The sequence below is a fragment of the Antrostomus carolinensis genome, unplaced genomic scaffold (assembly GCF_000700745.2).
Source record: "Antrostomus carolinensis isolate BGI_N321 unplaced genomic scaffold, ASM70074v2 scaffold14826, whole genome shotgun sequence".
NCBI classification, from domain to species: Eukaryota; Metazoa; Chordata; class Aves; order Caprimulgiformes; family Caprimulgidae; genus Antrostomus; species Antrostomus carolinensis.
In genome coordinates, this window is record NW_010319887.1 from 11,203 (window position 1) to 23,149 (window position 11,947).

Here is an 11,947-nt window from a genome sequence, read left to right on the forward strand (position 1 = left end):
GAAGGACCTCCCTTGGAAGTTCAGCCACTGATCCTGCCCTTGGTCTGTGATGGAGAGAGTTACAGCTCTACTCTGAGCTGCACAGCAGAGATGGTAAATGAATAGAACTCTTCGGATGAAACAAGAGGTGAAGAGCCATTGTTTTTCTCGCTCATTCCCATCCTGTGGAGACCAGAAACATGTGCTTTGCTGTCCCTGCAGTCTGGCCTTTCCTCAGCCTGCCTGCCTGAGCGAGTGAGCAGGCCTGGTCTGGCCCAACTCTACCCTGACCAGCTGTTAAGCCAACAGAACACCACTAAGTAGCTGGCACCAGGGGAAGGGTTTTGCCTTTTTAGTACCCAGTGTGTAATTAGTGCTTGATGTCTTCAAATTGAGAGCATTAATGGAGCTAAATTGTGGATCCCATATGGTACTGCTGAGCACGGCTGCTGTCATTGTCAACAAGATACAGCATGCTCTCTTCTTTAATTTTTGTCAGCAGAGGGTTCAGTGTGTCAGCAAGGCCCAAGTTTCCCTTCTTTTCTAGAACAGTACCTCTAGCTGGGAGTCAAGTATGTAAGGTTTCTTCTATATCATCAACGTAAAGGACAGTCACTTAACTCCTAGCTAGAACTCTGAGGAGGAAGGCTTGAAACATGGAAACAATGATATTTTGGAAGGAGGTAACAAAAGGGATGGGAAGGAAATGGATTTGGTGTTTCTGAGGCCAGAGACAGCCTGAGCTCTGTAAAGGAAAAGAGTGAATGAAAGCAGATCAAGGGAGTGTGAGTGTGCAGTTGTTTCCCACAGCTGAGAGGGAACATAGGTGGATTAGGTGGTACTGGCAAGTGAAGACCAAATGCTGCTGAGGCCTTTGGTTACTAGTACTCAGAGATTGTCTTGTGTGATAGCTAATATCGTGATGTAATGTGGGTTGGAGAATTGGATTCTGTTACTTTTATCAAGAAAAAACCACACCCCAAAGTAGTTGGCTAAACTAACTGGAGTGTGCTGGCAAGCAGGACACAGCTGGGACTAACACAAGAAGGTTTTTGAAGGTAAGTGAGGAGTTGTAGCGGTGAGTTCCTGAAGTTCTGGGGCCTGACAGCTCAAAGACTGCTGGTGGGGTAATTTGGGATCTGGGGGCTGTGGACAGCCCTACCTGGGAGCCTGAGCTTGTGTTAGAAGTGGAGGCTGCAGGAATTCTGCTGGTGCAGACTAGTGATGAGGACGAGGCTGGGGGGCATCTGCCTCTGACACTCATGGGAAGGAACAGCCTCCATCCCAGTGTCAGCAGTCCCATTGGTGTCCCTCGCCAGTACGAGGTCTTTTCTTATGGAAAAGCCATGGGAGGGTGTCCTGAGAGCTCTGTGGCAGGTGCCTGCAGGGCCCAGGAGTCCTGTATTGTTGCCCCCTTGGGCGGGGGTTTCTGGCCAAGGTCTCATCTCTCCTACCCTGTTACTTTGAAGACACATCCCACAACAGTTCACATGAGCAACTGTGCAGCTGAGCATCCCTGATACTTAATAATTACACAGTCAGTCAGTGACTGTCTGCATGCCCCATTGGGCACATGATGAGGCTGATCTCTTGTGATGTGATTATATCGCTGCGTCAACAAAATGGGTTTATTCTGCCCATTGTGTGACTGGACAGACAGCAGTTAAGATGTCCAGCTTTTTCTTGCATTCACAAAAGGCTGTGTTGCCCGTGAAGTAGACTAGTGCTTCTGTTGCTGCTGCCTAATCTTTTGTGGATTCTCTCTGCATGTAAAACAGTTACTGCTTTTTAACATACACAAGCTAGGCTTCTGTGCAAAGCTGGCTGGTTTGATTTGACCAAATGCATTCAGGCTTGCCTTCCTTCCTGGAACCACACCTGTGTGCCATAGAAATTTTTATTATTTTTTTTTTTTCATTTGCAGGAGGAGTCTGACTGGAACTTGTGAAGTCAATCCCTTTGCTTTTGAAGCTGTACATGATATAGTGAACGAGGCATAGTTGTTAAATTGTTACATTAGCTTATTTGCTTTGTTTATAATGTGCGTAAACACTCTTTTCATTTTCCTTTTTCAATCTCCTAGGAAAGAACAGAGGTCTTCCAGGAATTCCTAAAATCCAAGACCGGCATCTTGCTTTGCACTGTAAGTAACTTAGAGTCCCTTTGCAACTCCACGTTAATGGGCCTGTCTGATATCTAATGGTAGAACAGAGGACTTGGCACTGAGCTCTAATTCCAGCTCACTGTCTGACCTTGAGGAGAGTCATCTCCTTTTTTCTGCATCTCACGTGTTAAATAAGGACTGGTGCACTCTGCAAACTGTTACATGATCTCTTGCTGCAAGGTACCACATACAGAAAAAGTGTATTTCTTATACAAGAGGCCTGTAAGTATTTTGCATGGTCTTATGTCTGGAAAAAACCTGTTCATTTGAAGCTGGAACCTGGCCCTCTACATGCAGTCAGTAGAACGCAATCCTAATTTGTAGTATGCCCCATAAATGCCAGGTAAATTGGATGTAATGTGATATTTCCCATCTTAATGACTACACCAAGGTTAAAAACCAAAAACCTGCAGGGATGGAAGGGAAGCCCAACCAGAAGATGGTGTCAGTAGAAATGCAGATGCTCTGCTGATCTCCACGCTTTGCCCTTCAAGCTTCCTTCAAGGGTGCTGAGGGAGAAATTCTTGTCCTCTACTGAAGTTTTCTGGCACCCTTGTGTTATGGTGGCACCTTCCACTTCTCATTTCTGACCTGTCGGTGCCACAGTTAGCCTGCTGCAGTGGTGCAGAAGGCTGCACGATTTGCTCTCTAATAGTGGCAGCTGTTGATCTGAAAATGTGTGAATCTTGCCGATTTCTACCCACCGCAAACTTGTAAATTACAGCGATCGGGAGTAATTAGAGCTGAGAAACCCTCTCCAGCTCTGAAATGCCTCCTGTTCTTGCAGCACATTCTTCTTAAAGGAAACTAGTTGCAATTTTTATTTTTTTTTTTTTCAGAGAGTGGGGGCTGAATTTTGTCTTCTTTTTATGCCTACAGTTCAAACTAGGACTGCCGTGTAGATAGGAATGTTTGATTTAGCGTTGCCAAATTATATGTTGTATCTCCTGTAAAATTGTACTTGTGACATCCTAGTCTTGGTCCTGCTCGTACGTACAACCTTTCAATGATTTGATCAAGGTCAGAATGCATCTTTGCAATGCATAAGTGTAACTATAACTTGGTTTCCCTCTATATGGAGGTAATACTCAAGTGTCTCAGCTGAGGAGGATAGCAAAGCTTAAATCATTCAGTGATGTAGATTAAGAGTTTTGAAGATAAAAAGCGTTTGGTAAATTATAAATGAATAGCTAAATTTTGTTATCCTTTGTGCACATGCTGTCTGTAACTGAGAAATTTCATGGACATGGTACTGAAATTTCAGTTTAATGAGTTTGGAAAGACAGTGAATGCTTGATTTTAGACAAAGAGAAAACAGAATCATTGCAGTCACTGGGTTATCAGTTCCTGGGTGAGATTGTTCAAAGGGGAAAAGCAGCCTGTGGCAGGAAAAAAATCTGCCAGGAAACCTGCAGCTGTTGACAAGGTAGGAAGAAGAATAAGTTGGATAAAGTAATCCCAGTGGATGGGATCCCCATCTTGAGACACTGGAGATGTGGTTTGATTTCCTGCCATGCCACAGACTCTGTACAAGTGGATGTTGAATTGTGATGACAAGGCAAGTAGCCACGTCAGCTGAGCAGCGATAGTTGTGTGTTTGCTCCTGACCTGTCATAAATGGGAGGTGAATTAACCTAGATTGCTGTGAAGAGGGTGGTGTAAGGTAATGCATTTATCGTAACCCTCCCTCGTTTCAATCTAAGCGACTTTGCATTTACTGCAAGGTAGGGATGCAAATCCTGACAGTTCCAGTTACTATGGCTCAGCTGGCACATGGTTAGCACGTTAGGCACAGTAAGTTGTGTGTCTGAGTCCAAAAACTCTGTGCTTCAGCTCCCCATCTGTAAAATGGGGATAGTAGCACTGTTCTATCTTACAGAGATGTTGGGAGGACAAATGCATTGAAACCAGGAGGTGGCCTGTTACCACAGTAATGGGGACCATATGGACACCTTAATATAGAGATACACTTTGCACTAGTCCCACATTACAGGTGCCTCCCCAACGCAGATGTCCAAAGGGCAGCCAGGCACTGTGACCACCTCCTGCCTCCGAGGGCATTGTTTTTTCTGATGCTTTTCTTCATATCAGCAAAAATGTTTTGCAGAAAGATGGTTCTGTTCTCTTCACTGCAAAATCACGTTTTGTACCCACAAGATTTTGAAACCTGGCTCACAAAAGCACAGCACAAATAATGTTGCTGTCCTTTCCTTGTCCCTTATGCCATGTTCTCCACCCATCTTTCCGCTCTAGTAAGCAATAGGACCTGCTGTTCCTTTTATTAATTTGCTCTATGTCATATGTATATTAATATATTCCATAAAATATTTTTGCCAGACAATATGAGCTGGCAGACAAGAAAATAAAGAAAGGCTGTGTATCTCGGAGGGTCTCATCCAGATTTTTCTCTCTCCTTCACTGAAGTTCTTTGTGGCTTCCTTTGGGATGTGCCTTTTAAACAAGTTCATCTCTTCCAGGGAGAGAGGAAAGATCATTTGGAGATTGTTTGCTGTTTACTCAGTCACGCTAACTCATCTTGCCAGTTTTCTGGCGGCCCCAGCCAAGAGCTTTCGCCTCTGACAGCTTCTGTGCTCTCTCCTTCCTCCTCTGATTACGCAGCCCAATCTGTCACCCTGCCGACGGGGGTCTCTACCCTGCTGATGGCTTTCCACACTCGGCAGTAATGACTTTTGGCAGGCCGGGAAGGCGCGAGAGCTTCTTCCCCAGCTTGGAGAGCCGTTAGGCCCTCTCTGCCTGTTAGCTAAAGCACTTTGTGAGGTTCTTTGGTAAATAAATGAGTCATTTTAATCCAACTGACAGCCTGGCACCTGAGCAAGCTGCCTTCCATCTGTACTTCTAGGCCTCATGTAGGCAGCCAATTGTCAAGCTCAGGGCCTTCAAGACCTCACCATTGAGTGTCTTTCAAAAGCAACTTTAGCAATTTCCTTTGCCCTAATTAGATTGTGTGAGAGGGACTGAGCAAACCAAGGCCCTTGCATAACTTCTGTGGCTGTATTGGTACTGATTTTCTGCAGAGATATGGCTCAGTGTGGCCTTTTTGCCCTCCATTCCCTTGCACCCACCCCTCTGTACCCCACCACCTCGAGCACAGGCTGGTAACGTGAATGGCTAGAAGCAGAAATTTCAGCATTTCTGAGGGACCTCAAGTGGATTGTACCTTGGTACTGTGCCATTCTCTGGCTTGCAGTTGGGATCAGGGCAGGAACATGGTTACGGCTTCAGATTATTGTGTTTGCTTGGCGTCTGGGTTTTCTTTAAATTTGCACTAGTGAAGATAATTTCTCCTTGCTCCTGTGAGATGGTCACTTAATTCTCCCTTCCATTGCCCATTGAAAAGAATCAGTGGTGACCTGCTGAGGTGTCATATTCTTGATTTCCCTGTTATTAAGGAATGGTGGTGTGAGGTCATGCATGGAAAGGGAAATGCCACCTGGGGCAGTGAAAAAGAAGGGAGAGCAATAGATTGGAAATCTATTGGGCTTCTTGAAAGAGCACTGGCAGTAGATTAGTGCTGTGTGTGGAATAAATGTAGTGCTAGTAAAACCGGGTAATTGTTGCTTGAGCTGTATTCTCTTTCCTGGTAAGGTGACCCATAAATATTTTTCTGAAGATCTGAGAAACAAGAAGCTCATGGGCTCTGCTAGCAGAGGAGAGCATATCAACTCAAACTTTTTATCCTAATTCTACCTTGCTGCTGTCTACTAGGGTGTTTGAGGAAAAGGAGCTACAGGAGACGCAGGTGGACTGATACTGAGGAATCTTTGAGAGTTTGCAAAACACTCCAATTACCAGTAAATCCCAAGACACTTCTGAAAGAAAGCCAAGTGAAACCCCAGGAGAATAGCTGTTGATACGTGTCAGTAACAGCCGAGTGGAGTTGGTGGCATTGTGAAAGCAATAGTGAATACAAGGCTGATGATGGGAGAGAGCCTTCTCCTAAAATGTTGCCCCTGCCTATTTATTAGGCTTTTGGTTAACCTTTTCAGCTTTCCTGCTTGCTTTGGCAAATGCACATGAGAACAGTTCTGTCTGCAGCAGTAGTTTCCCAGCCAGAGGTATTGAGAAAAGGTATTTTAGAAGAGGAGGGAAAGAATCCTGATGAATAAGAGGGATGACTCCTCTCCTTGCCGTCGTCTTCTCCCTGTGTTGGAGGTGCCTGCTCCTGACCACAGGGATGGCTTGGCTATCCGTCTATTTTGAGTTAACTCACCCTGTCCCAAGGTCAGAGCCCTCTCATCAGACACAGCCTTTCGAAGACTACTGGGTGTGAGAAAAAGCACAGTATAGGAAAAGACCAAAGGCTTGTCAGCATGGAGGTATATAACAGCCAGCCAGATCGGAATCAGGTGTCAGCATACTGTCTGATCGTGCTGTAGAGTTTATAATCTTGTTATCCTGGTAACTGCTGTACACGTTCCCCGACTTCTCTTGATTTATTTTCTCCAACCTCCTTTAAATGGCTTTTTGTACATCTGTTCATTCTGACTCTGGGAACAAGTCGTTTCTTAATGAGCATGTTGGAGCGAAAGTGTATGTTCTTTCAGAGTGGGCGCTGTGGAAAGTGTCTCCTCTTTTACTGCAGTTGGAGCCACAAAGCAACCTGGCTAGTGCTTATGGGAAGGCCTTTGCTGCCAAAACATCAGCTTCCTAGTCTTTTAACGTGTGTGGGAGTTGCACAAAAACACTTCAGTGGGTGGCTGACACATTTTTAGTACATTAAGCTCCTGCTTACGTTCTTAATATATTCTATTTTGCAACTAGCTAAAAGATACATGTGTTCCAAAACATTTCCTAACAGAGTTAAATCTGCACACCTGCTCTGCCGTTGTGCGTGGTGAATGTAAAATCCAAGGAGTATGTGAGGGCACTGCTAATGAACAGAAAATCAAGAAGGGAGATTGAAACATGTTTGCATGCACTCTCTCTCTGTTTTGAACAGTATTTAAACTCTCATTTCTCTTTGAAAGGGTGTGTTTTTTGAGCTATACTGGCTGTAGATAACTAAAGGGTCTCATTCAAGTCCTTCTCCAAGTTGATGGGTTTTCTCACCAGCTGGCACATCAAATAACACTCCTGACAGCACCTTCAGACTCTTTTCTTCAGGGTTGAGTTTTGTTTCTCCAAATTAAAGCCAGACTGGTGAAAATCTAGGGGATAGCCGAAGTCCCTCTCCTCAAGCTGTACTCCAGCTTCCTGCAAATTCTGCTAAATTGTTTGTTGGCCCCTTTATTATAGGGCCAGGTGACCTGCAAGTCATCTGCTCCTCAGCTTCAGACCATCACCTAGGAAAGAACTAATTATTTGTCAGTGGAGATCAGTACATCTCTGAACATTCCACTCAAGGCCTAGGATCCTTGACCATTTGCTTTATGGCCATTTTCCTTGTCATCATAAGCAGCCTATTTTTAGTTCTTAGGCTTGCTGTGGAGAAAACTGTGCTCAGAAATAGTGTTGCCTTTCAGAGATTTAATTCTGCCTCGCTCACTGTTTAGGTAATAGGTGTTTACAAGCAGATCTGTTTTCATCAGTGAAACAAAGTGAAGGACCAAAGGTATCACAACCATTAAGACAGTTGGTTCTCTCAGGTATAATGTAAAGGGACTGTAGCAGACTGCTGTAAGTCAACACCACTCTCCTGAAATAAGTGTTTTTATATCCTCCAGGCTTTGGGACATAGTAGTGGATCATTTTTTATTGTATTAGACTGTTAACAATATTCCTTGCATTTTGAACCCTCAACTCTATTTGTGACCTTCAGTCCATCACTCCCCAAACTAGGCACATAAAATTCCTACTTGCATAACCAGTTGTTTCCTGGCATAATTGCCATCCCAGAAGAGTTCGTTCTTTGTCAGTATCTTCAAAGCATTTTTACTAAAGTAATTTCCTTATTAATTTTAAAGGATGTTGCAGCACGTGGACTGGACCTGCCTCAAGTTACATGGATCGTGCAGGTAGGTTTGCTGTGTATGTATATGTGTACATATGTATTAAGTGCAGTCTTGCTCAGGTGAAATCCCTTTCCAGTCCGGACCTTCTTTGTACTGATGCCTACAGGTGTGGGAGATCCGCATATTCCTGACTGCAGGTCTGGGACTCAAGGTTTTGCTGGGTTACAGCATTGCTCTCATATCTTTGGTTTTGACAGTCTGTTTTCCTCTTCAATGACTCCAGCGTTATCCACTGTGTAATAATATTCCACTGGCTGGGAGGAAACACCCTCTGTTTCGCCCCACAGGAAGCCAGATCTTGTGAAGTACTGGCCATCTCTCTTGCAGTTCTGTGTTTCTATTTTTCTGAGCTTGCTGGGGAGGCAGTTCCATGAGGAGTTTAAGTGCAATCCTAATGTTAAACATTGAGTAGCCCAATAATGTCTGTGCAATGACCTGAATGTTTCAAGTGAGGCTTGGCTGGGTAGCTGTAAGCATTCAGCTTTCACTAGAACTGCATAGTTCAGATTTTCCTTGAAGAAAACACAACCAAACAATGCAGTTTTGCTGCATTGCTGTTGACAGAAATATTATCTTTGGGGGAAGAAAAAAATAGAAATTAAAGGAGATGGATTAAGCCTTAAAAATAGCAGCTTGTCATTTCAAAGAGGACATGTGAAGCAGATTTCATTTTTATCAAAGATTTATAATTAAAAAAAGGTTACTTGAATTGGGGAAAAACTGATCCAGAGATTGTCGTGTATCAAGTGACACCTGGGCAAAAAGACCAGGGCACAGAACCTCAACAAAGCTTTTTAATTTCTACCTCATCCCTTCAGGTAACGAATTTTATTTTAATTTTGTGGTTTTTAAAAAGAAAGATTTTGTAGCAGCTAGCTAGTCAGAGCAGGCTGGAGAAGTGGAAGTCTTTAATTCCCAGATCTGTATATTAATATAATTTAACCGAAGATATAGTTGCCAGTGTTAGAACGCAGTGCAAATTACCTAAAGCCCTGGGAGACTTCTGTGTGTCCAGAAGGCGAAATCTCAGCTGTCCTGAGAGCTGTGTCCAAGAGCAGGGACCTGCAGGGAGCAATTAGATTGCTCACAGCATCTTACTCACACCTCTAGCCAGTAGAAACTTTGCCAGAGGGCACAGGTATAAACACTAGAGTGGGCTTTGGTTGTTGGGTTTTTTCCAGTTAAACTGCTGAGGGCTCATTTCTGAGCAGTATCTCTGTGCATGTTCATTTTTCCAGGAAAGAGAGGAGGGGGGAAGAATAGGGGGAGGTTAAAGGGAGGGAAATATGTCACCCTTTATCAGATCTTGCAAATGACTGGGCAGTTTTGATTCCCAGTGAAGTAAACAAGAGGCATTGCTGTATTTGAGGGGGGCTTTGAGCAACATTTCCATAGTGACTGATAGTTATAGATGGGAAGACAATTGCTACCTGTGTCATAAAGGCCTTATTCCCCCATCTCTCTTAGGTTGCTTCTAACCAGTAACCAGTGATGATTTAATCAAAACAAAGCAATTTAGCCCAGCTCCAAATTTGAATTCATCGTCTTTTATTTCATGTTTTTTCTCCCAAAAGCAGAGCAGGCAGCATCCTGTATGGGCAGTCCTGGGGGCTGTTTGGTTTGAGAAAAATATATTTTTAATTTTTTTTTAAGGGAAGCAAACAGGTTCCTGATGTGCCTGTAAAGAAATAAAATGTAAAAGGCAAAGAGAGAGACTGAAATGGGGAAACTGTCCTATTATCTGAAAGTTGGCCGATGTGTCACATTCATATGTCAAAAAAATGCTGTGGCTGAGGGGGCTGAGTGATGGTTACAGGGACGAGCCCAATGGGCTCTTTATAAACAGGCCAGTTCCGAGGGAGGTGCAGCATGTGGGCTTTACTAAGATCCCTTTTGTTTCAGATGAGCGGTCTGAGTGTCTCGTTTATAATTAACACGCTGTGTTCTGTTAATTCCTCCTTTCCCTTCTCATGTTCCCTTTTTGAAGTATAACGCTCCAGCTTCACCTGCGGAATACATCCACCGGATTGGGAGGACGGCTCGCATTGGCTGTCACGGGAACAGCCTGCTTGTCCTGGCGCCTTCGGAGGCAGAATATGTCAGCTTGCTGGCTTCTCACAAGATTAAGTGAGTCAGAAACGCGAACAAAAGTTTCAGCTCATCCTTGCTAATTAACCTTCCGTGGCACTTTCAGCGGGACTGTGTCTCGTGCAGGTTTTAATAAGAACTTATTAATTCTTGTGATCCAGGACTGGCCCCAGACTAGCAAAAGGAGAAAAGAAATGTGCGTGAAAATCATCAGCCTGACAGACTATGCATGAGTGAGTGTGTGTGGTGAGGGGCAGAGAGGAGACGATAGACGGAGATCCTTTGCACTTGGTTGTTATCTCTCCGGCCCTGGGTTCAAATCATGGCTATGTGGAGATCACAAGTCAAATGAGCCTGTCAAATGCTAACTGGCCATCTGCCTGCATACCACCATGTTGTCAGAAATTGTGCTTTCTCTTCAGGAGAAATCCGGCAGAGAAATAGCTGGGGAGCCATGGGTCATATCTGGCAGGTAGTTGACCGAGATGTGTGGTATAAGTGGCTTGTGACAGGAACAGTAGAGCCTTTTGCAAGAGGCGAGTGCTGGTATGGTCCTGGAAGGCAATAAGGGGGGTGGACTCTGCAGACCAAAAGTGGGGTGTGCTTCCAGGCTAGCTGAGAAAGCCAGAGCCAGTGTCAGAGAAGCTAAGATTTGGGAGTAGATGGTAGGGAGAGCAAGCCAGGCTGGGTAAGGACCAGCCCAGCGTGCAGCTACCTGGTGGCCGACACATGATGAGATGTTAGTCCAGCTCTGCTTGTCCAGTGGTCCTTTTGTGGAAAAACACCAGCTCGGTGCTCTGCTTTGCTAGTCAGGAATGCTATCTGGTTTCAAACCTCGTCAGCTGGATGTATGTGACTTCCCTTGCTCTCTGCACTGCTGTCTTTCAGTGTTTCAGAACAGCAGCCGAGTAGAGTCCCTTTAGTGTTATACTAGTGTTGATGGAGCTCTGTAAACTCATGCACAAATTAGTTCCCTTTTATTTCTCGTGTTTATGTCGGGTGGAGCTACTTGGAGTCACATTTGGTTTTGCATCCTTGAAACAAACAAATGTTGGCAGTAAACACAGGCTTATTCTAGGCTGTGAGCCATTTAGTGGTCTAACAAAGAGCCATCCATCATCCCAGGTAACTATCTATTAAGCAGACACTAGCGAGATATGGAGGGCTAAGCTGACAGGGTTTTTTTTCATGTAACAAACAGCACTGACATTTAAAGGTGAAATCCCACATAATTGTGAATTTTTAACTCCAAGTGGAAAGTTTTATTTTTCTATTTTATAATATTTTAGAAGTGTTGGAGGAAGGAGAGGAAAATTTCCCTCTTTTTTTTTTTTTTATTCTAAATGATAATGCTTTTATCCAATTTTGTTGTTTTTTTAACAAGTTTAAGGAGCAGTGTCACTCACGCTGGTAATTATATCTGCTAAGGAGACCTGTTGTTGAGCCAACCAGTGTTCTTCAGGAATCTGTAGAAGGCTGCGCTGAACGAGCAGGACAAGGTTTATGTGAATATTTTTTTTTTCCCCTCCACTTCTCAAATCTATATAGCCAGACAACTCTGGGGATTGTCTTTTCTTGTTTGTTTTATGTTCTTCATAAAACGTGCTGCTCTGCAGATAAAGGACTTGCCAAAAAAAGACTGTAATTTGCCTTCTTTGACCCCCGACTTCAGATGGAAGAAAATGAGCATCTAATTGGCACGGGTGGGCGATTCGGCCTGTTTGCAGTCATGTGTCCTCCGCTC

General features: G+C 44.1%; 1 protein-coding gene across 1 annotated transcript in view; it reads left to right on the top strand.

The window, feature by feature from the left end:
* The window catches only part of DDX31 (DEAD-box helicase 31), a gene marked incomplete at both ends in the record, with an annotated part of 25,650 nt that overhangs the window by 9,858 nt on the left and 3,845 nt on the right, over positions 1–11,947 (top strand). Inside the window, 3 exons of the mRNA XM_029085307.1 lie at positions 2,063–2,122; positions 8,068–8,118; positions 10,103–10,242. Of these exons, the coding sequence (XP_028941140.1) occupies positions 2,063–2,122; positions 8,068–8,118; positions 10,103–10,242 (251 nt within the window). The remainder of the gene's footprint in view (positions 1–2,062; positions 2,123–8,067; positions 8,119–10,102; positions 10,243–11,947) is intronic.